General features: G+C 43.5%; 1 protein-coding gene across 2 annotated transcripts in view; it reads left to right on the top strand.

Annotated features, from left to right (window-relative positions):
• LOC126998154 (uncharacterized) overlaps positions 1-25852 on the top strand; it is a 199356-nt gene that overhangs the window by 47619 nt on the left and 125885 nt on the right. Inside the window, exon 2 of one of the 2 annotated variants that reach the window (XM_050859589.1) lies at positions 22173-22691. In XM_050859589.1, the coding sequence (XP_050715546.1) occupies positions 22284-22691 (408 nt within the window). In that variant the 5' untranslated portion in view covers positions 22173-22283. Of the gene's footprint in view, positions 1-21475; positions 22692-25852 lie in introns of those variants that run through there. The other variant, XM_050859588.1, reaches the window with a different exon arrangement.

The raw sequence follows: 25852 nt of genomic DNA, 5'->3' as shown, positions 1-25852 counted from the left end.
TTTCTTCCTCTTCCTCCTCCTCCTTCTCCTCCTCCTCCGCCTCCTTCTCCTTCTCCATGACTACTAATCTTTGTCCTTTCGAGGCTCCAATTTGCATACGTCAGTGTTAACGAGAGAGGCACCAGGTGAGGGGGGGGGAAGGGGGGAGGGGGAGGGGGTAGAGGGGAGGGGGCAAGTAGGTGTGGAAAGGTTGGGGGGAAGGAGAAGGAATAGTGCATGAGAGAGAGAGAGAGAGAGAGAGAGAGAGAGAGAGAGAGAGAGAGAGAGAGAGAGAGAGAGAGAGAGAGAGAGAGAGAGAGAGAGAATAAATGCGTTGGACCAAGCCATTTTATCAGTGAATCAAGATAAGTGTCACTCCCATCGCCATCAACTCAATTTAGGTCCCAATTATCAATTAAAACTCCCCAACAACCAATTACTTCACACTCCGCCACTTAACTGAACCCTTTTTCCGCCCAGTGCAGTTTGCTAGTAATAAATAAAACGTTTCTGGTGTTGTTTAATGCATATGTATCTGACGTTTTCTTTCTTGTAATTAATTTCTTAAGGTCTATCAATATTTTTTTTCGCCAGTGCAGTTTGCTAGTGATAAATAAAACATTTCCTTCCCTTTTTAATGTTTTCTGTCTAATAATTAATTTCTTAAGAGCTATCAATACTCTTTTCGCCCAGTCCAGTTTGCCCTTCATAAATAAAACCTTTTCCAAGCTGTCTAATGCTTATACCTAACGTTTTCTGTCTTGTAATATATTTCTTAAGGGCTATCAATATTCTTTTCTCCCAGTCCAGTTTGCCCTTCATAAATAAAACCTTTTCTACGCTGTCTAATGCATATACCTGTCGTTTTCTTTCCTGTAATTTATTATTTAAGGGCTATCAATGTTCTTTTCTCCCAGTCCAGTTTGCCCTTCATGAATAAAACCTTTCCTACGCTTTTTAATGCATATATACGTGACGTTTTAGTTCCTGTAAATTATATCTTCAGGGCAATCAACATTCTTTCTTGTAGTTAATTTTTGCCTCATTGATGAATTTGCCCGCTGGATGTCTTTTATTATTTATGTTTCTTTGCCATATATTAGATTATTTTTTCTTTATACAATTTAATTTAAATTTTTTTGTATGATTTATTTCTATCTGCTGCATTTATAATCTGCACGTTTTTTTTTATTATTATTTACGTACATTTCATACACAAGATGCTATTCTCCATATAATATTCCTTTTTCATTAATGTGTTTTCTTTGTTATATGTATTTTTACCTCATTTCAACCTCAGCTTTCTTACCTCCTGATTTATAAACGTAGAATTTGTATTTACGAACAGATTTATGTGGCTCGTTTGGCTTTTTTTTTACAACAAAGGAGACAGCTCAAGGGCACAAAAAAAGGAAACAATAATAAAAAACGCCCGCTACTCGCTGCTCCTAAAAAGAATCCAAAGAGGTGGCCGAAAGAGAGGTCAATTTCGGGAGGAGATTTGATTTCATATTCGGGTCAGGGTTAGTTAGAAGTGTTGGATTTTCACAGTTAAGTCGACATAATTATTACAAACTCATTCATAAAAAAAGTGATATACAAGTCAACAAATCTAACTAACCACGCCGTGAAAAATGGGTAAAAAAAATCAACCACATTATTGTTGATGACGTTAAAAAAATCCACTGTATATCTTAAGGATGAATATTTTTTTTCATGTCTCATTCAAGGAAGAAACTATTAATCTTCCAAGCGTTTACACAGAAAAATATATATACTTTTCCTGCGTTATTTATCGTGGAACTAACTGATGTTTTTTTCCCGGCAAAGTTCAGTGGAAAACACCTAATATTTTCATGGTGTACTAAAAACTAATAATTTACGTTGAACTTTGACGTAAAAATGTTGTAAGGTTATTTTTTCCATGAAGTTGAAAGTCGGTAAAGCATAAAAAGCTGTCTGGGGGCTTATTATAAATACTTGGAATATTTTTTATCAACTGAGCCGTAATAAATACTTCAAGCCGTGATGTGTAATTAACCGGGACCGCCAGGAACTGATTCACGCGGATTGAGTCGTGAAAATGCAAGAATCCATACATTATGACGCGAGGGACGAGTATTTGAAACATTCATGGAGCGAAAAGCGCGGAAAAATAAATGTACATTACAGAGATAAAAAGAAAACATGAAAAAGTATGATTTAATGGATTGGAGGAAAAAAATATATAAAAACACGTAAATAAAAGGAATTATATATAAAAAAATATATATTCTGTGTGAAAGAAAAATATGAATGAAAAATAACGTACAGCGGACAAATACAGCAAATAAAATTATCAAAAATGAAAAAAAACAGGAATACAATATGAATTATATATAGAACGAAAAAAAGTCTTACGTAAGGCAAAGAAACTTAAATAAAGAACGGAGTTGCAGCTTACAAATACATCACAGAGCTTGAACAAAAAATATACAGAAAATTGAAAAAAAACCATGAATAGAAAAGGAATTATATATAGAAAAAAAAATAGTCTATTATATGACAAAGCAACAACAACAACAACAGATAAGAATACGACTTCCAACAGACAAATACTTAACAGAGAAAAAAAAAAAAGATATGCAGTTAAGTAAAGAAAAAGCATCTGATGTACGGGAAAGGAACACACAAAACAAAACACAAATAACAATAAAAAAAAAAAATATGACATGCAGGCCGCGAGCGAACAGGCACAACCCAAATTAATTAATCAAACAAATAAAACACAAATTATTCCATTACCAGTCACACACTCCCTCTGGATCCGCCCGGCTGTAAACACTGAAATATCTGATGAAATTAATGGAAAAATGTAGTCACTAAACTCGTCCAATTTTTTTACGGCATTTCCCCCACCGCGTCCGTTGTGAGCCTGGTCGTGCGGCGCGGCTCAGCAGGTCAAGTCCGTGAATGGCGTGATGGACTGATCCCCAAATACGTGTTTTATGGCGCGTGTTACTGACGCTTTGGAGATGAGGAGAGTTTTCCATTTTATTTATCAACGTTCCATTCAGTGTTGCCAGAGGAGAGGGAGGGTGTGGGTAAGGGATGGTGGGGGAGAGGGAGGCCTGGTGGGGGAGGGAGGGTGCGGGTTATCGTATTCACAACATCCTATTTACCGGTTTTCGACACAACAATTACAAAAAGACATCAGTAATTAACCCTGTCAGTGATAAATATAAATGAGTCCCGTTATTGGGGCCCAGGAGACAGTTTTGGGGTTAGAGAAACACCGCAGAGTTAGTAAGTTAACGTCAACTTAAGATCGACAGCCAAGACTTGCTAAATGAGATAATATTAGCTGTTAAGGGTCCAAATTTACTGTATGAGATAGTGAGGCTCTAGTAATGAATATAGAGGCTAAACAAGACAATATGGCATCGCTGGTTCCATATATAAATTTTGTCTAATATATCAATTCAATCCCAGTCCGTATAATCCATGTATAATTAATAGTGTTTAAGCTATCTGTATTGCTTCATAAAAAAAATACATATGATTTATATTTTTCTAATTGTCTATATACTTTATGCTTTATATGGCACGGTAATTCCACTCTATATACGTATAATTGATAGTGCAGGAGTTATATTTATTGCTCCACACAAACAACAACTAAGCTTTCCATTTTATCAACTATCAATTTAGATCCTGTTTTGTATGCCACTTAAGCCAAGACCAAATATTTCCTGAACAATGAATAGTGTAGGAGTTATATGCATCACCTCACAAGTAACTATTAATAATACTATGATAACGCTATGCAACTAATACCATCCTTCAATTAAAGTCAACTTCAATATATCGTGTAGTTTTGCCAGTTTCTAAGAGCAAAAACAACAACAAAAGAACGACTTTAAATAGTTGAAAAATACCAGTTATATAATAGCTAAATACTTGAATAGTCTTAACTAGAAAAATCTTGAATAGTTAAGATATATAGAACGACTAAAAAGCTATGGATTTGTACATGGTTACAATCTATATTTAGTTATTTATGTTTTCCAGCGTAGGCGTACGAACCGCCGCGTCTACAGCCTCCTCTCCTTTAAGAGTCACGCTGGACAACCCACGCACAGCTATTTTTACTCGTCAGCTTTCACGCGTTCCTCCCTTCGCGGTCACTGGCTGGGTGTTGTGGAGGGGAGGGGGGCTGAGAAAGACGTCAAATTCTTTTCATTCCTTTCCCTTCCTTTCCGCTGCTGACACCTCTCCCTTCCCTCCCTTTTCTATCCTTACTTCTTTTCATCCTTTTTTGACCCCTCTCTTCTTTCCCTTCCCTCCCCTTGATGTCTTCTCTCCTTTCGTCTCCTTTCCATACCTATCCTAAGCCTTTTTGCTGTATTTTCCATTATCTTTCCTTCCCTTAGCCCCTTTCCTCTTGCTGTCCCTTCCTCTTCCTCCATTTTTCTCTATTTTAATATTTTTTCTCTCATTCCCTCCTTTCCTCGTGTCTCCCCTTACACACCCCCAACTGTCTCCATCACCCCCTGCCATCTCTTCCTCTTCCTCCTCCTCCTCTTTTTTTTCCTCTCTTCGTCCATACAATACCAAGGAAATTAAACCTTTTTCGTGTTCGTTCCGCCGCCCCACACCAACAGACCGCACTACCAACATATCCTCGGCTGAAATCTGCATCCATTCTCTCCCTCACCAACACCCACAAACACCAGTCACATGTTTTTCATACCCACGTAGTTTATTTTATTTCTTACGCCAAAACAACCTTCCTCCTCATCCTCTTCATCTTCCTCCACCTCCTCCTCCTTCTCCTTTTCTCATTCTCCTTCTCTCTATAATTCTTTTATCTCCCACGTTGCAGTTTCTCTTTTTTTTCTTTTCTTTCTCCTCTCCTCTTTCGTTTTTTTTATTGAGGGATTCTTGTATGATTTCTTATGCAAACGGATACCTCTTTCATATTTTCTTTCTTTCTTTCTCTCTCCTTACTTGGCTTGCACACCATCCCACCCTCACCGTCTTTCCATTACGCCCACACACACAACAGTTAGACAAGAAAAATAATAAACACAAATCGTAAAAATTTCATATATATAAAGACAAAAATAAAGATCAGAAAGAGATATGGTTCACGTATTAATAAGGGAAAGAAAGTAAGAGTCAGGGAAAAAATGATCGAAGGTTTTCTTTCTGCCGCGACCGAGGGGAAAAAAGAATAAGAAGGAAAAAAAGATAAAATAAAGATGAGGGAGGGAAGGTAAATATCAAAGGAAATGGAACTGAAGGTGAATATGCCCTGTTGTTTCTGTCGTTGCTAAAATATGGAAATTGGAGAGACGAAAACAGGGTAATGCGGGAACTGAAGATTATGGAAATGTTAAAAGATAAAGATAATGGGGAAAAAGCAATATATCGACGAAAAAGTAACAAGACGTGAAAATTCTCTCTTATAACTGACGTTGGTAAAATAAGAAAAGAGAGAAAAACACAGTTAGCAAAAATACCTGGAAATTGAAACTGACGAAAGATGAATGAGATAAAAGATAGGAGTAAAGAAGTAGAGGTAAGCATCAAAGGTGGGATGCTGTGCCGCCTCCGCCGCCGCTGCTGTAGAGGCCGAGGTAAGGGACACTAAATTAGGTTACAGAGGGTCAGGTAAGATGAAGGCCGGCCAGGAAGGTGCGGCGGGAAAATACTTCACTTCAATTACTCTATATCATGGCGTCTGATGGGCAGGAAATTGATAAGATTGACGTTCGGGGAGTCTGAAGAAGATTAATTATTTTTTTTTCCACTCTGAACATTATATTACCTTCGACACGTGGATGGAAATGTTATGGATATGTTAGTACCTGGGAGAGTAGAAATCAGGTACAAAGACTGATACAGGATACAAAATAGGATACAGAAATAGGATACAAATAGGATACAGAAATGAAGACGAACAAGTTTCCTTCTTTATTTTATATATTTATTCATTTCATTCAAGGGTACAGAAAGAAGAGGAAGGGAGTTAATGGTGAAGAAACAGGCTGGGGAGAGGGAAAGACAGTAGGAGTGTACAGTTGTATATATATTTTCCTTGGTATGTAATTGTCTCCGTATTTCTCAACTATATTTTCCCCTATTTTCCCTATTCTCTACATTTTCTTCATATTTTACAAGCATCTTTTTCCTTTATTTTTCCTATATACATGTTTTCCCTATTCTTTCTATATTTTTCTCTATATTTTTTCAAGCATATTTTTTCCCTTGCTATAAATTTTTTTCTCCTTATTTAGTGATGCGTTCCTCGCCACCAGACTGAGTATGTTTTAAATTAAGGAGCTTATCATTAAGAAAAAAAGGACACGGGTAGAACATTTTTTGTCATATTCCTTCCGCGAAAAACAGAAAGTAAATAAATCATCGTTCTCTCCCTCAAATGACTCGCTGCGTTTACGAGCAGTCACTAAATCATCGGGTACAGGTTGATTAGAGCATATCCAGAAAAATAACGAGATCCTTTTAATTACTTTTTTCCGCACTGGGTAATTTATTTTCTCATCTGTTTTCACTTTCCTCCAGTTCCTCCTTTTCTTTCTCCTACTCCTCCTCTTCGTTTTCCTTCTACTCCTCCTGTTCCTCCTTCTCCTCCTCCTCCTTTATGTTTCCCTCTTCCTTTTTCTTACGTATCTTTTTATTTTATTTTATCTTTTTTGTTTGTTCTTGCTTTAGTTCTTCTTGTTCTTGTTCTAGTTCTCCTTTTTCCTTCCTCTTGCTCTTGTTCTTCTTTCCTCCTCCTCTTCCTCCTCCTTCTTCTTCTCCTCCTCCTCCTCCTCCTCCTCCATCTTTACTCTTACCTCTCCTGGCTCCATCAGTATCTTAAGCTAATCGCGGGAGCAAACTCCTTTCTCACGGCTCGGGATGCGTGTAATCAGGCGATGGAAATAAATGCGTCGGGGGAGGTAAAGTTGGCCAATAAAAACATGAGTTACGGAGGTGCGCGATAGTTCTCAAGATTGCTCGGGCCATTCGGTGCTGGAGTTTCCCCGGTGCCGCCGTTCGAGCCCCGCTGGAACCCGAAAATCACTCCAAATCGCCCAAAACTTGCCCTGATGCCGATATTTTCAAGGATGTTTTTGGATTTTTTTTGATAGTCGCCATCATGCAGCTACTTTTTAATCGTTCAAGGTTGAGGTTTTGTATAATCGTCCATTTCTCCAAACATTTGTCTTTCTCTTAATATTAGTGACGCGCGAGGCCGCAAACTTGTCTTGGAGCTGCTGTTTTGGGGCATGATATGAATTTTTCAGACTCGTCCTCCCGCAGATGCTCTTCAAGCCTCCGAAGTTGCTGCGTTTACGGATTCTCCACTTTTATGAACACAGATTTTTTTTCAGTAAGTGTACGCGGTGTCCGAAGCAAAAATCATGAACTGAAACTTTTTTTTTGCGTCCAAAGTTGAAAATATCCCATGAGACTTATTTATAATGGATGTGCTGAAGTTTTAGGAGTAGAAACAAATTTTACACGCAAACGAATATTCGTACACCTAATATAATCAACAAGTGCAAAACTCACTGTACGTTAAAAAAAGGTATACAATCGCTTGTGAGAATTCAATGCATGTTTTAAAAAAAGGAAATATACAATCGCTTTGCTGATTGTGCTCTTTAATCACACAATTTTTCAGTCAAAAAAGAAATGATGGAAGCTATTTTCCACTGTAATAAAATATGACTCATGAGACGGTGAGCACACCTTAACGGCAATATGAAGCACAAATTGGATAATCAAACACCAAGAAAAATACTAAACGCTCCATTATCACTGAGTTTACGACTTTGTTTGTGCCGTGAATCACATCATCGAAACTTTAATATGAAAAGAAGTCGACTTCAGGGAGTCAAAAGCGAGGCGGTAACGAACAGGCGGCAGAAGCCCTTAAAGCTTATTGCCACACGGGAAGATGAGAGAAGGGAAGGATGACCCGCTAATCCCGTCCTTCCTGGCACATCCGCGGCACCTGAGCCAACACAGAGGCACTACTCACGCAGATGGCACCGCGTCCTTCATTCCCCTTCATCACGACGACACACTGGACGCTATGACGCTCCCAGAGCCTCAGATTGACCCTCAGAGATACTCCAGCACTGATACGTTGCCTGGTCCTTCATCTCCTTCAGTACGGAGCTACACTGGACGCGATGACACACACAGACCTTTTGATTAGAGCTTCGTCCCTTCAAAATGTCCGGAAAGCCTACGTCACTGCCACTACAAGGGATTTCCAGCATTGCACTGCACTATGCCTCCTCCACCACTCACTTCGGGACCACAATGGACTCTGCGACTAACCCTCCATGCCATTTGAAAACTTCCCTCATTGTTACGTGTCTTGTTCTTCATACTTCACCCATAAATCATTTCATTATCCTCAACACTCCGCTATATCACGGTGCTCACAACCGCCGCAGGACTTGAAGTTATACTATATACGCAATTCAATCACAACACACTATTATGCGTACTCAAAACCTACGAAAATAAGCCAGTCCCTTCAAGGTAAGCTATATATATCATTGACCAGTCCACAACAGGACCTACGTACAAGAACTTCAAGAATAAGCGTAATCAATGACCTTCCCACAAACACTGCAAGCATTCTATCAAATTCAGGCTGCATGTCATTATCAGAATCGTAAAGAAAGGTTAGATATCATTGCTGGCTAAGTGTGCGCAGAGCTTTATTTGCGATGTTATTGTGAGCAGAATTATAGCTCTAAGAGGACACTTGAAACCAGCCGCTAAGAAATCTCATCGCCGCCACCACACAATTCTCCCCTGATATCGTGGCGGCAGAGGGCGGAGGGACGCTCTCCCAAAAGTGAAGTGTCGCCAAACGTAATTTTATCCTGACAAAGCTTCTCAAGAGCCACAGGGGGAAGGGGAAGGGGCTAGAGAGAGGGAGGGAGGTGGGGGTAAGTGACCAGACCGTGGTAGTGATCTGCAGGGGAAAGCGAGTGGAAGGAGAAAAGGAGGGAGAAAGAGTGAGAGAGAGAGCGAGGTGGGAGACGCAGAGAGAGAACAATCTAAGGTAAATATGACGAAAAGAGAAAGGGTGGAATAGAGGGGGCCGTTTGAGGTAGGATTAGAGATAGATGTACGAGGGAGAGCGAGAGAGAGGGAGAGAAAGAGGAAGCAAGGAGAGAGAAAGAAAAAGAAGAGTACGTGGTAAAAATGGCGAGAAAAAGGGTGGAAGAGAGGGCAGCTTGAAGTAGGAATATAAAGAGAGGTGAGAGGGAAAGAGGGAGCAAGAGGGTGAGGGAGGGGGGGAAAGAAGGAAGATGGAAGGGAGGGAGCGAAGGAGCGGGCCAGCGTCATCCATCAGGCGTAGCGTCAACAGGGCAGGCGAAGTTAATCCTCGGGAGTGGAGAGTCAGTGAGGGTCTGTCGCGAGAAATTTAATCCCAGAAGGTTGAGGAGTTCCAGCATTTCAGTGGCACGAATGAGTCTGAGTTTGCTCTTTAGGGAACTCTCTCTCTCCCTCTCTCTCAGTCGCTTTTCCCTGGACGCACGCGGTCAGCAAAACAATTCTATCGCTTTTTTTAGAACTGGAATAAAAGAAAAAAGAAAAAGAAAAATGTACGGACTCTACTTCAGCACAACTCCGATTCCAGGATCTCTCTCTCTCTCTCTCTCTCTCTCTCGCCTACACTGCACCCTTGTATAAAAGAAACGTCAACATTTCAGTGTTCTATCGGGCAGCGGCGGAAAAGTCTACGGAAACAGCTTGCCAGGTCTCACTACCTCGGGTATTTTCTTGAAGTAGAATCTGATAACCTTACCTTAACTTACGTAAATAAATACAGAAATAACAGCCAACGCCTAAATCAACACACTAACAAACTCTCTCTCTCTCTCTCGCCTACACTGCACCCTTGTATAAAAGAAACTCTATATCTCTATCTCTCCATCTATCTTTCTGTCTATCTAAAAAAATCTTTCTCTCTGTACGTGTGTGTGATTGAGTATGCGTATGTGTGTCCGTGTCCGTGTGTGAGTGTGTGGCTGCATTACAAATTTGTTAATACCGAACTAAACTACAACGCGTCAAAGGCTTCCGTTCTGCATTATTCACGAGTGAGTGACATTAACTTGGCCAAAAAAAACTCCGCTGCAAACGTCAACCTGTGTTTTGCGAGCGGGAAATGAGGGCGTCAAACAGAGAGCAAGAGCGAGCGAGAGAGAGAGAGAGAGAGAGAGAGAGAGAGAGAGAGAGAGTTTGTTAGTGTGTTGATTTAGGCGTTGGCTGTTATTTCTGTATTTATTTACTTGCATTTATTGTTTCATATTTTTCTGGTATTGTGTTTCTTTTTACGGATTGTACGATATTCTTGTTGTTATTGATGTTGTTAATGTTACTCGTGGCGGTGGTGGTGATGGTTCTGTTGGTGGTGATGGTTGTGGTGGTGCTGTGCGTGAAATATTTCCTAGTCAAAAATAGATTATGTTGACATGAAGAAGGTCCTTGTTTTTCAAAGGGCCACTTCCTCTTTCTCCTTGGCCTAAATCCCTCTATTCCCTCTTGATATCCTATGCATCAAAGTCTCAATTTCTTTTTATCTATCTATTTCTTCCTCTCTCTCTTTCTACGCTGTTTCATTTGTTCGTCTTCCCACATCTCTACTTCTTCCTTTTTCTACCTCCCATTTACTCTCTACATCTATTTCTCTATCTATCTATCAGTCAATCTATGTATATACTTATCTGTTTAACCTTTTCTTTCTATATTCTTCTACCTCCTCGTCTTCCTATTCTACCTCTTTCTCTTCCTACTTCACATATACTGTCAGTTTCTATTTCCCTACCTATCTATCTATCTATGTATCTATTTATCAGTCTGCCTCTCTCTACCTCGTCGTCTTCCTACCTCTCCTCTACCTCCCCCCACCTGCTTCAACGCCTTTCTTCCCTCCTAATTTACATGCAGCTTTGTCTCCTCCTTTTTAATCTTTCGCCCCTTTCACCCATATGCTCGGACAGCCACCCTTCCTTCCTCCCTCGTCCTTTCATCTCTCTCAGCCCCTCCTCCTCCTCCTCCTCCTCCTTGCCCTCATTCTTCTCTTCCGCCTTTATTCCTCCTTTAACTTTGACCTCCTTCTTTCTCTCCCTCCTCTTGTGTTCGTCTGTCCTCCCCTATCCCATTGCAATTCATCTTTCACCCTTATCTTTGTTTCCTATACGTTCTCAGACTTTTTTTTTCCTCCATACACTTTTTCTTTTCTTACCTTATATCTCCCTCCTCTTGTTTTTCTCTACCTCCTATCCTCCCCTAACCAACTGCAATCTATTTTCACCCTTATCTTTGTTTCCCATGCGTCCTCAGTCTTTTTCCTTCACACACTTTTTCTTTCCCTAAATATTGCTTTCATCCTGTTTTCCTGCACCGTCTTTGTTTTCCTTATTCCTTCCCTCTTTTCTCCATTTTCCTAGCTTCATTATTGCCTTCATTAGCCTTATTTCCTCTTCTTCTCTCCTCTTTATTGGCCTTCCCTTCGTGAGCTTCTCCTATATCCTCTTACCGTCTCCTCTTTCCCTCCCTTTTCCTTTTCTTTCCTCGACGATTCTCATTTTCTCCGTGGGCTAATCTTTATAAACATCTTTCTTAAACCTTTCCTTCATCCCTTTTTCCTATTTCCTGTTACAGTCTCCTTTCCCCTTTTCTCTTTCTCTTATTTCTCCCTGTATCCCCACTCCTTCCTCTAACTTTTGTCTCCTCTCACCTTCCCTCTTTCTCTCATTTCTTCCTGCATATTCCTTCCTTCCTGTAACTTTCTTAAACTTCTTCTTGCGTCAAATTCTTCTTCTACACACATTCTTTCCCTTAATCTTCCTTCCACCTCTTTTATATCGGTTTCTCTCTCCTTTTCTCCTTTCCTTTTCTCCGCTTTTTACGGTATATCCTCATTGCCTTCTGTAACGCTCTTAAAACTCCCACTCGTGTCCTTTTCTTCCTCCACACCTCTTCATTTCCTTAATCTTCCTTCCATTCCTTTCTCCTTTATCCTGTTCCAGTCTCCCTCTCTTCCTCCTTCTTTCTTTCCTCCTCCATATATCCTCATTGCTTCCTATAACTTTCCCAAACTCCTCCTCGTGTCTTTTCGTACCTTATAACCTCCATCCTTCCTCCTCTTCTTCTTCCTCCTTCCCTGCCTCCCCTTCTCCGACGTCCCAAGACACTCCTTCACAGCTGGCTCTCCCTACCTCTCGCCTATTACCTCTCCGGTGCTCCTCCCCTGTTCTCTGACAAGCTTTCCTTCCTCTCTCTCTCCTTCTCTCCCTCCCCCTTCCTTTCCTACTTCCCCCGCTCCCTTTCTCATACGTTCCTCTCCCTTCCTGCATAGTTGGTCCTTCCTTCCCTTCTTCCTCTCTACCCTGCGCCTATTTCTCCTCCTCTCCTATTTTCTGAGAAGCTTTCCTTCACCCACCTCTCCTTCTAATACGTTCCTCTCCCCTCCCTCATAGCTGGTCTCCCCTTCTACCTACCTACCCTGCACCTTTTTATCCCGCCCCTATTCTCTGACAAGCTTTTCTTCACCCACCTCTCCTGATCCTCCTCCTTCCCTACCTCCCCTTCTCGTACGTTCCTCTCCCCCTCCTTCATAACTGGCTCTTCCTTCCCTTCTTCCTCTCTACCTTGCGCCTATTACTCCCCTCGCACTCTCCCCCAACTCAACTGACAACCTTTCCCTCCTTCCCTCCCTCTCTCCCTCTCTCCCTCCTCTCCAGCCTCATCATAATCTTCTCCACTCCTCGTCGTCACCTAACTTTCCTCGTTTTGGACAGAGGGGAAGCAGCTTATTATTTTGTTCCCGTGAGGCGCGTTTTACGGGGGTGAGAAAGCATGAGGCATATTTTATGAGGCCGGGGCATGAGGAGGACTTGGGGCGGGCCTGATGAGGGGGAATATGGCATGTTTGGTGAGAATATGCGAGGGGGCGGCGAGGGAAACAAAAGGGGAAGAAGGGGGAAACAGAAAAGTGTGAAAGGTACTAGGATGAGGATGGCGAGGAAGAGAGAAAATTGTGGAGTAATGGGGTGGAGGAAGAGGGAGGGAATATGCGAGGGGAGAGGTGAGGGAAACAGAGGGGGAAGGAAGGGGGGACGGAAAAGAGTGAGAATATGAGGAGGAGGAGGAGGGAAAGTGGTGGAGGTGGAGTAAAAGGAGGAGGGAGAGAAAAAAAGTCCCTCACTTGTTTTTTCGTCTGCACCAAATTACTTTCCTCTTAATTTAATGGTGTAAAAAATGTTTCTAATGTGACACGAGACTTCACGCTTCATTTAACTTCTTTTCTTCTTATCACTAACTTTTCTGTATCTTTTATTTTCTAGTTTTAATCATTACTTTTACTATTATCATTATTATTATTATTATTATTATTATTATTATTATTATTATTATTATTATTATCATCATTATTGTTATTATTTATTATTATTATTATTATCATTATTATTATAGATTTATGAGCTTTTAATTATTTGACAGCAACTGAACAAGGAAGAAGACGGAAAGAGATAGAATATGAGAAAACTGAGGGGAAAGAAAGGAGGAGGAGGAGGAAGAAGAGTGGGAGCAGGAAGAGGAGGAGGAAGAGTTAGTTAAATTGACGTTTCTGGCGGGATGTTGTGGCTGTGCGTGGACTTTGTGATGAGGGAGAGGTGGAGGAAGCGAGAGGGACAGGGAGAGGGAGGGGGAGAGACAGGGAGAGGGTAGAGAGAGGGGACAGGGGGAGGGATTCCGAGTACTCGTCCGTATATTGGACAACTTGCTCTCAACTAACTTTGGCGGAAGCGTAATTGAAGGTCAGAAAAGGGTCGGAAAAGGAATTCAGGAAAGTGAGAGAAAAGGAAAATGATGAACAGGAAGTTAGGGGGAAAGGAATGGCAGTAAGACTATGAGGATTGGTGTTGAATAGGAAGAGGAAATATTGAAGGGAAGAGGAGAGATGGCATAGGAGACATAGAAGGAGAAATAACATGAAACAAAAGTAATTAGAGCATGGAGAACAAGATTTAGACCTAGAGAAAAGATAAAGAACTAAGGAGAAACTAAAGGAAAAAATACCTCAAACAAACCAAAAAAAAAAAAAAAAAGCAAATTCGAGCTAAAAGAAAAACATTGAAAATATAATCCGAACCCTAAAATACTGAAATAAAATAAAAGTGCAAAAAAATGTTCGATACGCGAATCATCATTACGAAGCAATCAACAAGACGAAGATTGAGTTAATAAGGAAAAAAAGTGACTAATGGATTGGAAAAACGACGAGGTGAGAGAGAGAGAGAGAGCGAGAGAGAGAGTAAAATTCTCTCTCTCTCTCTCTCTCTCTCTCTCTCTCTCTCCTACTCTCACCCCATCCCCCCCCCTCGCCCCTCGTCCCCCCTCCCCCCGCAAAGTCACCGGGTCACCTGTAGCCCCGGGGAGGCGTGGAGTACCTGGGTAATCAGGGGAGTGGATCAGGTGGTCTCGTCGCTCCATTTTACGTTTCACGGCCCGCCGGATTCCATCATCACGACTGTTCGCTCTCCCGCACTGATTTTCTTTTGACGGCGGCGCGGCTGGCAGAAAAAAAGATTAGAACTGGTCTTATGTAAATGTACTCCCCCCTGACGCTTGTGTGTGTGCAGGAGTGGGTGAGGAAATATTCGTGTGTTGAAACTGAATTATTTACTCGGTTGTAATTATTTATACATGGTTCTCGTTAGTTTTGTCCGAGCGACGAGATAAGCTGACGAACGTTTATATATGACCTTGAACACATACTGAATATCTGAATCTGTGTGCGAAGGTGTAAAAACATCAGCCTCAAAACTACTCTAAAGTGACCATTTCTGCAGATTGATTCTTCTGTGTGCCTGACTTTTAAAATTGGAATATTCTTGAACGGGAATTTCTACATAAGCATTTGTAACATTTGTATATGAACGTTGCTAATTCCTGAACGCTGTTTTATTTTTTTTATGAGCTCTCCAGAATCAGAAGACTACAAGCGATATTTCTTTTTGACGTGAATACCTGATTTTAAAGCATGGATCATCTGTATACATCCTAGGATATACTATATTACGTGGATTTCGACCTAGTTTGATAACCATAATGACCAAAATCACATAATGGCAGAACAAAAGATACTTGCTAGAACCTGCTACCTCCAGCCTCTCTATTTTCCCTGCCGTGGCGTGGCTTGGTCGGCGGAACGAACTACAATATTTCCCTCAACGCGCAGCTCGCCTGTCAGAAAGTCACAGTCTGGCCGGGCGAGGCGAGGACAGGGGAAGAAAGGTTTCGGGGAGTCCGGGAATGAATGCGCCGAAAACACCTTCTAATACCACTCAACCGGAATCCATCAGCGAACAAAAGACACTCGATCAAATTGGAGAATTCCTCTTAAGACCGACGCAAGATTTTTTTCTCCGTCCCCTTTTAATCTCCATCGTTCAGCCGTGAGTCCATTAAAGCCGCGACGGAGAAAGAGGGGAAGAGAGAGAGAGGCAGATAGATAGATAAACAGGAGAGAGGAGGGAAGGAGGGGTGAGTGAAGTGCCTAAAGAAAAAGTAGCTTAGGGAATAGTGGAGGAAACGCGGAGAGCAATGAAAGAAATGAAAAACAGAAGAAAATTGAGATAGACAGACAGACAGAGAAAAAAATCCCCACTTCACAAGCGTCACCTTTTCCCACCCTTGGTCATGGTTAAGTAGATTTGAGGTGAAGGAAGGAACTACTTTATTCAATCCTGTCTGTTCCTTAATGGGGAGTGAAGAGACTAGGAGAGAGGGGAAAGGGGGGATAAAAGGAGTGGAAGAAGGGATGATGGAGGAGAGTAGAGAAGAACGTTGAAGGAGAAGAGAAAATAATGTAGAAGAGTGGGGGAAAAGTAGTGATAAAGAAGGAGAGAAAAATGTAAAAAGAAGGAGAGGAGAGAAGAATGTAGAAGATTACTGAGGGAAGAATAGTGCAGAGAAAAGTGGAAGAGACAAGAAGAGAAATGAAAGGAATGAAAAATAAAAGTATATGGGAGTATAAGTAAAAAGCTGATAACGAGAGAGATTGAAAGGATAAACTGACATAAAAGAGAAAGAACGGGAACGAATGAGTGATTAAGGGTCAGAATAAGTGTTTAATTGATGACTGGAGGAGGCGGAGGAGGAGGAAGAAGAAGGAAAAGAGAGGGTAACGATCAATAATAAAACAATAAAATTCCAGATAAATTAATAACGAGGAGGAGTGACAAAGCGAAAAGGAGAGAGAGGAGGAGGAGGAGGAGAAGGAGGAGTAGGAAGAGGAGGCGGAAGCTGCGGCAGAGGAGGAGGAGGAGGAGGGGGAGGAAGTGTAAAGTCTGCAGGTAAAGAAAAAGAAAGAAGGAAGTTACTACAAGACGCGAAGAGATGAGGAGAGAAGGAAGAAAAGTTGAGACGAGGAAGAAAAGAAAAACAACAACAAAAGGAGGAAAAAGATAAGAAAGAGAAGGAGGAGAAGGAGAGAAAAAACAGAAACGAGAGTAGCAGCTGAGATTACGGTGGAGATAAAAATTGGAGAAGGAAGAAAAGGAGGAAAGGAAAGAAAGAAGGGAAGGAGCAAAAGAGGCGGCAGGGTACTTAGAATGGGCGCCCTGGCTTACTCTTTCGCAATATACATTCAACAACATTCCGCATTTAACTATAAGGAACTGCTGGCACGCTAGGCGGTACGTACGTGCTGGTGGTGAGGTGGTGGTGGTGGTAGTGTTGGTGTTGGAGGTGGTGGCGGTGGTGGGGGTGGAGGAGAAGGAACAGACGCAGGGAAGGAATATGAGAAGAACATGGACTAAATGTGAAAGAGGGTGAGGTGGGAAGGAGGAAAATAGGGAGGAAGAATGATGATGATGAGGGAACGATGAGGAAGAGGAAGAGGTAGATAAGGGTAAGGAGGAGTATGGAGGTGGAGGTGGTGGTGGTTGAGGAATGAAGGGTATGAAAAGCAGGAGTGAAGATACAGAAAACGGAGGAGTGAGAGAAGATCTGAAGGGCAGTCTCAAGAATGTAACGAAAGAAAACTAAAAAAAATCTGAAGGTAAACAAAATAAGAATAAAAGGAAATTAGAAAAGAGATTGATTTTGTTACGTACTGGCAGTGATGATGATGATGATGATGATGAAGATGGTGTTGGTGAGAGTTGAGGTGGTGGTGATAGTGGTGGTGGTGGTGTAAGTTGTATTGAGTGTTGGTAATGATATTGGTGATGCTGGTGTTGAGAAAGAGAAAGAGAAAGAAAGAGCAGGAGCGAGAGAGAGAGAGAGAGAGAGAGAGAGAGAGAGAGAGAGAGAGAGAGAGAGAGAGAGAGAGAGAGAGAGAGAGAGAGAAGGAGAAAGAGATGCATTGTCCTGAGGTGCGACACGGGAGGAGGAAAGGAGAGGAGGAAAGGAGGAGGAAGAAGGGAGGAGGAGGAAAGGAAGTGTCTGCCGCCTCGTTCAGGGATGACGTGTGAGTCTGTTTTGCTTCTGTTCTGCATCTGGAAGAGGAGGAGGAGGAGGAGGAAGAGGAGGAAGAGAAAGTAGAAATGGGAAAAGGAGTAATATGAAAAGAACAAGAAAATGCAAAAAAAATAAGAATGAAGAAGGAAAAAAATAAGTAGGAAGAAAGATTATGATGATGATGATGATGATGATGATGATGGTGATGATGATGATGAGGAGGAGGAGGAGGAGGAGGAGGTGGAAGTGGAGAAATAAAAGAGGCTGATGTGGATTGGGAGGAAAAAAAAAAGGTAGAAGGAAGATGATAAAGATGACGGTGACGAGGAGGAGAAGGAGGAGGAGGAGGAGGAGGAGGTGGAAAATATATAGAGTGTTACGAAAGATAAAACTAAAATGAACCATAAAAACCTACTTCCCTCTACACTTCATCATAAAACTTTCCACTTCCCCTTCAACAGCATCCTTCCCTTCATCCTACTTAAGCTTAGGTCCGAAAAGTTTTATATGACCCCGTTGGACTTTTTTTTCCCCGAGTACAACCTGTTTCCTTCTACGTCCTTGCTTTCTATTACATATTTTCTTCTTTTACAGTTTTTTTTTCTTTTACAACAAAGGAGACAGCTCAAGGGCACAAAAAAGGAAACAATAATAAAAAAAAGCCCGCTACTCGCTGCTTCTAAAAAGAATCCAAAGAGGTGGGCGAGAGGGAGGACCTTGTTCTTCTACTCTCGCAATATTTCTCCCTTACTTCTATTAACCTCTCTCCCCCCGTGTAATTCTTTTCCCTTTTATATCCTTGCTTTCTATATCACTTTTTCCTTTAAAGCTTTTTCCTCTTCTTTCATATTTCCCCTTTTTCATCTAACTTCTCTTTCCCCTTTCTTTCTATCGCACATATTTTTCTTTTTATGCTTTTTCCCGTATTTACCACAATGTTTTTTCCTTCATTCACCATTCTAACCTCTCTTCCAATACATTTTCTGATCTCTAAACTCGAACACATTATTCTCATTCATTTTCATATAGCTCAAAGCATTTTCCTCTCCTACTACAATGTTTTCTCCTTCCTTTCCCCATCTAACCTCTCTCTCAATATATATTTTATCTCTAAATGCTAACACATTATTCTCATTCAATACGTGTTCATATCTAAACACGAACACTATTTACGCTATTACAATACTGGGCATAAAATAAGCTAAGTCTCTCGTATCGTGGACTATATTAACCATACGCCTTAAGAATATCTACACTAACATATGATCAAGGTAGTTAATATCCTTTCCTCAAGGTATCCAGTCCTCTCCCCTTCCAACATGTATGCTAATGTTTCCTTACTGTAAACACATCCACCTACACGGTTCCTTATGTATATATAATCTAATTCATTACGCTCTCCTAATGCTTCGTGTAATACAAAACTCAAACAGTATCTCTCTCTCTACATCCTGGCACAAAGACTTTCACTTAATTAATGGTCTTCACCTCTACTCATATTTATCTTACATTATAGATTCCTACCTTTACGAAACAGTTATCTTCCACACTAATTTATTTTTCTTGCTATTCATTACGCCCTCCTAATGCTTCGTCTAATACAAAACTCAAACAGGATCTCTCTATATATTCTGGTACTTAGACTTTCAGTAAATGGGCTTCACCTTTACTCATATATATCTTAATTTATAGATGCCTACCTTTATCAGTTATCTTCCACAGTAATTTATTTTCCTTTCTCTCTCTTCGTTCCTCTTATTATCCTGACGTGCCTTCCTTCAGTCTATCCTTCTTTACCTCTTTCCCAATTCCTTCATTTCCACCTGTCTCTCTGCATATAATTCAATCTACCTGCCTATCTGCATATTCAATTTACCTGCCTACCTACCTTCCTCCCTCTCTGCTTACCTTCCATCTATCGTTCTTTACTTCTGCTTCCTATGTTATGCTCCTCACCAACACGGCATTTCCCTTCCTACCTGTCTGTCTACATGTAATCTAATCTACCTGCCTACCTGTCTGCCTATATGCTTTTCTCTCTACTTGCGTTCCATCTGTTCCATCTATCTTTCATTATTTCTGCATCACATTTCAATCGCCACAGCATTTCTCTTAATTCCTGTTTACCTGCATAACTTTCTATCAGTCTGCCTACACGTATCCTTCAATAACAAACCTTTAAGCTCTATCCCACTCACCACAACTTTATTTCCACCTGTCTGCCTGCATATCTTTCTGCCGTCCAACCTTTCTGTCTATCCGTCCTTCTTTCCGTCAGTGCTAAATATCGTCGGTGGCGGATTCGGTCCTCCACTTTCCTGAAATTTGACTGTGGGAGATAATCTGTGTTTAAAGATGATAGTCAGTCGTCGCTTCGTTCCAGCTCGCCTCTCCAGCCCGCCCAGAAAAGCCCCGCCGCCGCCCGCCTCTCTCCACCCTCTCAGAAAGACGTAAAAAGGATAATTGGATCTATGTTATTCCCTAATCGTTTGAGACACCCCTGTTGCTGATTCTCTCTCTCTCTCTTTCTCCTTCTCTCTGAATCCACTAAAGCCCCATCTCTTCTGTCTATCTATCTATCTGTCTGTCTATCTGTCTGCCTGCATTTACTTAAGTTTCATGTATGTTAATTCCTTCCTTTGCATCTCGTGTGTATTTATCTCTCTCGCCCTCCCCTCTTTACCTCCTTTCCCGTCTCTCTTGTCCAAGGTATTCATTACAGTTTCCCTTTGCACTTTACTTTCCTTCCCTTTCATCGTATGCTCTTTTTTTCCTCTGTGTTGCTTCCTCCTCGTGCCCTTTCTTCTCGTTTTCCCTCATCCCTCGTCTTTATCTCTTTTCTCCCGCACTGAAAGCTTCCTGATCCGTATCCTCTTTCCTGCCTCCTGATACCCTCGCCTCTTTTTATTCTTTTGCTCATAGTTAAAAGATTAGTAAATAATAACAGCAAAAACCTAGCCTCTCATATATCTTGCTTCCTTCCTTCTCACTTTCCACCTTCTCTGTGTTTTCGTATTTTTTTTCCGTCACGAGTCCAACGTTGCCAGATTGTCGTACTCAGCCGCTTATATTTTCAGTCTTCCTTCCCCAAAACTGTTTTCTGGGCTCCAATAACGAGACTCATTCATAGTTATCGTTAAAAGAGTTAGATCCTGATGTTTCTTGTCAATAGTTAGGCGTCAGAAACCGATAAATACTATGCTCTGAGTACGATGACCTAGCAACGGTGGTCACGACTCCTTCCTTTTTGCTGTCGCTGGAGTGACGGAACAGAACTCAGCCCTCATAAAGTTGAAAGTCCCTGGATAGAGTTCCGACATGGGCGAAAATGTGTATATGGCTACAGAGCACCATTTTTAAAGGTCCCACCGAGCACAACCGCCAGCGATAAGCCTTTGGACATGGGCAAGAATTAATTTGGGAATAGTGGTTGATGAGTGGAACAGGCTTGGCATTAATGTGGTTAGTGACGGGATACCTTCAAGAATAGATTAGATCAGTTCATGGACAGTGAAAACAGTATGTGAAGATAGGTGAGGTTAGGCCATGTGTAAGCCTCCCGACCACTTGCAGACTCCCAATATTCTTATAATCTTATGTCTCTATTTCTTTCTCTCTCGTTCACTTCCTCCCTTTCTCCTGATGCTGCTTCTTCCTCAGGTATGTGGTTATCAGCCCAACTAATACTATGCTTCTATGTTTGTAACGGACCTGCTTTTTCTTATTCTAGTGTGTGTGTGTGTGTGTGTGTGTGTGTGTGTGTGTGTGTGTGTGTGTGTGTGTGTGTGTGTGTGTACTCGAGCGAGCGTTCAAGGAACCTGAAATTGAGGGGAAGAGAAATTTCCGCATGACACCATCACCTTGAAATGATCGGATTGGCTATACTGCAATAACGGAAGGAGGAGGAGGAGGAGGAGGAGGAGAAGGACGGAAAGGTGGATGGGGAGCGGAAGGGGGATGGGGAGCGAAAGGGGGATGGGGAGCGGAAGGGGGATGGGGAGCGGAAAGGGGGAAGGACCAGCAGGAGGAGGCGGGAGCCATTACTGCCCGTCAGAGAGTTGTAATCACTCCGGGCGCCGCGGGGGCGGTCGCCGTGGCCGTAAAGAAGGTTATGACGCCGTGCAGAGTCCGGCAGGGGAGCGTTGCCGCCCTAATGCCATCCTCGTAATGGCACGCACCTTATTGCTTCTCCCTAAATGCATTTCAATAAATTACCGGAAATCACTAAGACAGCAGCAGGCTGCCCATAAAAGCCTGAGTATCTCACGTGAGTGGGCCGTAAAAACTTGAGTCTTTAGTCAGTGAGACTGTCTCGACGGGGCAGCCATGACAGCGTTCCGCCAAGGCAGCCACGGGCCTCGTCGGGGTGTGGACGCCCCTTTAGGGGACTGCTTAGTTCCGTCGGCGTTTGTGTCTAGTGGGAATGTTAGTACAAGTTGTAGTAACGGAGAGAAAGGGAAGAATGTGACAAAGTTGAGGCTGAGGGTCGTGAATGTCTACTGTTCTGTGGTGGGGCAGCAGAGGCCATCCTTAACAAGGCAGCAAGCCAGGGCCCGCCGCCCCTTGGGTTGGCTGGCAGATGGAAGGGTTGGGGGCATCGGTATCTTCTCGTAGCATCACTTGGAGTAGTTCATGTGCCTTTGAGGTTTATTCATCCATTGTTGTTTCAGTGACATCGTTCCGTGTCGTTGCAGGCGAGTCTGTGGGAGGGTGAGACGTGTGATGGCGGGGTCGGCGGGCGCGCGGCGGCTGGGCTGGCAGCGGCGGCGGCCGGCGGTGGCCGGGTAGCAGCGGCGGCTGCCGGGATGCGCCGCAGCCGCAGCTTCTGCATGAAGGGAGAGCAACAGCAGCAGCATCAACACCAGGCGTGCCCGCCTCCCGCCTACGGGGGCGCGTCCTACTGCGGCCCCGACTGCCCCGCCCCGCACGGCTCCCGCCACAGCGTGGACGTGTGCGGCGCCACGCCCTCCAGGCCAGCCTATGGGCGAGGCGTGCCCTCCTGGAGCGACGGACGCGGGCGCGGGGCAGGATCCTCGCAGAGCGTGTCGGCGACCTGGTGCAGCGGCACCGCCGAGACGGGGCTGGGGCCCCTCGACCCCCTGCTGCCGCCCCTCCCGCCCGACCTGGAGGAGCACCTGCGGACCTGCCGCTGCACATGCAACCACATGGGCTACGGGAACTTTGAAGCGGGCGCCTCGCCGCACCACGCCTCGGTAGGTCTCTTCCTGCCTCTTAGTACATGCCGCAGACAGTCCGGAACGCGTCTTGCCGGCCAGGCTTTTATGTTCTACAGAATTACTTCCTGGACTCATGGGTCCAGTCCTGGGAATAAGGTGCATCGCTCTGACGTGACGTTATAAAGACAGCAACATTCGCTGTAGTTTTAGTGTTGCCTCACGGGGAGTCGGGAGGGGGGGGGGGGGGGTCTGGGTGTCGTGGGTTGGGAGTCCAGTGAGGGCAGCGGTCCATGAATGAAATTAGACAAAGACGAATCGGAAGGCAAACAAAGGCAAACATACTGAACGCATTTTGTCCTTATCAGCGTCAATTCAATGGCTGACCCGTGGCGCCGCTCCTCCTGCGACGCCGCCCTGCATGAACTCGGGTTGCCGCCGCCGCCACCGCATGCTGCTGCCCCGATGGTCGGGGCTTTGGGCGCGGCGGGCACTGCCAATGACGTTTTCTATTTCCTGTTTCAAGCTCCCTCCACAGCTCATTGTAGTGGTACACATTTTTTCTGTTTCAAGTAGTCATGTAACTCTCCTGTAGATAACCTTCTAATTTACATTGTATCAACTTTTAAACAAATTTTCGTGGCATATTTTCCGCCATTATACGCTTTTAGTTTCATCTGTGACCCCTTCTCCTTCCTATTTTTAAACCCTCTTCCTTCCCCTCCCTCTCGCCCTCCCTCTCTCAATGCTACTCTCTCCCTCTCACTCCCCTTCCCTTCTCCTCGTGCGTGCCTCCTTCCCAACTCCCTTATGGACGCGGCGCCACACAACACTAATTAACAGAAACACGATGGAAGTCTCCCACGTCAGAAACGCCGTCTCGCTCTGGGCAAATGAGAGCCAAGTTTAGGGCGTCTGGGAGGGCGGCGTGAAGTGTGGAGCGGGGAATGGGAGGACCCGGCGGGGAGGGACGAGAATGGACGAGGAACGAAGGACACAAACACACGAGGCAGCAGTGCGAATGAGGGGAGAAGAGAGGAAAGGGAAGAGGACCGAAGGAAGAACTGGGACGCCAAGCGCAGGCAAGAATGTGAATTCAAGGAAGAGGAGGAGGAGGAGGGGAAAGAATGGGGAGCAGAGGTAGGAAGGAACTAATGAAACTAAAGAAATATGAGAAAAGGAGAAAAGAGAAGAGGACCGGAGGGAGAATAGGAACGCCAAGCGCAGGCAGGGATGTGAATTCGAGTAGGAGGAGGAGGAGGAGGAGGAGGAGGAGTAGGAGGGGAGAAAAAGAATGGGAAGAGAAGGGCAGCGGTAGGAAGGACCTAAAGAAATCAAAGAAGGAAGGGAAGAGAAAGAATGGTAGGAGAACTGGGATGCCAAGTGGAGACAATGGTAGAAATTAGAGGAGAAGGAGGAGGAGGAGGAGGAGGAGGAGAATGAGAAGGAGGAGAAAGAATAGGAAGGGAGGGGCAGCCGTAGGAAGGAACTATAGGAATCAAAGAAGGAAGGGAAGCGGATGATATTGTCCACGGGAGGAGGGAGAAAAGGAGGAGGAGGAGGAGGAGGAAGAAGAGGAGCAAGAGGAACAGAAACCAGGAAACATGACGCACGTGAAACTGGGACGCAGTAAAAAGAATGAAGTAAGGAAGACGCTCCACGGGTAAGGATTTCCTGGGTCGCTGCAGCCCTGAGACGAAAACTCCTACCAGGCATATTTTTAGATCTCGCTGCTCGGGGAACGAAGGGACGAGTTGGCGGCGGGGAAACGGATCGACGTAAGGAGTCTTCCATGCGCGAGAAATAAGAGAAATAAGAAACACAACGCCTCCGAACCCTTGGTTGTTGAGGTGAGTAAAGGGGCATTAGAGGAGGAGGACGAGGAGGAGGAGGTGGCTAGCTCTCTCAGTACACGACCTGATGGATGGAACCAACAATCTCCTTAAGGGCTTCACGTTCTTGCTTTACACTATGATGAAAGGGTCTGGCTATATATACTCACAACGCAATGAACCGATAAACTATTTGTGGCCGCAGTGTGATCCAATTAACTGACCACTGTGAGTAGCTGTAGGAGGTTCTTAATGGTGTGAGCGGCACAGGTGATCGAGTTAGGTGCCTACATGTGACAGAGTGCAGGACTAACTTTGAGGGTTATTGGTGGTAGCGAGGGTCTTTAAATAGAAGCGTGGGATGCTCAGGTAGTACAACAGGTAATGGCAGAGTCACGGTACCTTTAACGTTAAGCCTACTGGGAGCAGGGAAGAGATACACTGCACTATGGAAATTGCTGTTGGTGGTAGCGGTGGTCTTTAAATAGAAGCGTGGGATGCTCAGGTAAGACAACAGGTAAGAGCAGAGGCAAGGTACCGTCAGCGTTTAGTCTATAGGGATCAGAGAGGCGATACACTACACTATGAACATCACTGAGCCATTCTAAGGTATGTTGGTGGTAGCGACGGTCTTTCAATAGAAGGGATGGGCTACTCAGGCAAGACAAGAGGGAATAGCAGAGGCAAGGTACCTTCATTCAATCGATATCAAAAAGCGATGCACTACACTGAAAATTGCTGTTGGCCATTGAAACGCTGAGCTCTTCTAAGGTATGTTGGTGGTAGCGATGGTCTTTCAATAGAAGGGTTGGGCTACTCAGGCAAGGCAAGAGGGAATAGCAGAGGCAAGGTACCTTCATTCAATCGATATCAAAGAAGCGATGCACTACACTATGAAAATTGCTGTTGGCCATTGAAACGCTGAGCTGTTCTGAGGGTTGGTGGTGGTAGTGTTGATATATGAATAGAAGCATTAGGAGACTCAGGAAATACAACAGGTAATAACAGAGTAAAGGTGAATGTGCAGTCATGGTGAAGCAAATAGATGCAATACGCTATGAAGATTATTGTTGGTGGCAAAGGGAGAGAAAAACAAACGCTGGGCTGTTCCGAGTCCTCACAAAGCACCATAGCAATATCAGTACCTTTATCATATGGTCTGGTTTTGGTAACACAGGGATATACTACACAATTAGAACGCTTTTGTGGCCACGGTAGGTTAGCGTAGACTATTGTGATGCTCTGATACAAACTAAAGATAATGACAAATGCACTACATCATGGGAGGTATTCGCGGTAACAGTGGGATTAACGTAGACTGTTATGGTGCTCTGATATAGGGCCATATTTTAAAACATTTCGACTCCC

This window comes from Eriocheir sinensis, chromosome 13 (genome assembly GCF_024679095.1).
Source record: "Eriocheir sinensis breed Jianghai 21 chromosome 13, ASM2467909v1, whole genome shotgun sequence".
Taxonomy (NCBI): Eukaryota; Metazoa; Arthropoda; class Malacostraca; order Decapoda; family Varunidae; genus Eriocheir; species Eriocheir sinensis.
This window is presented reverse-complemented; position numbering and strand designations above follow the sequence as displayed.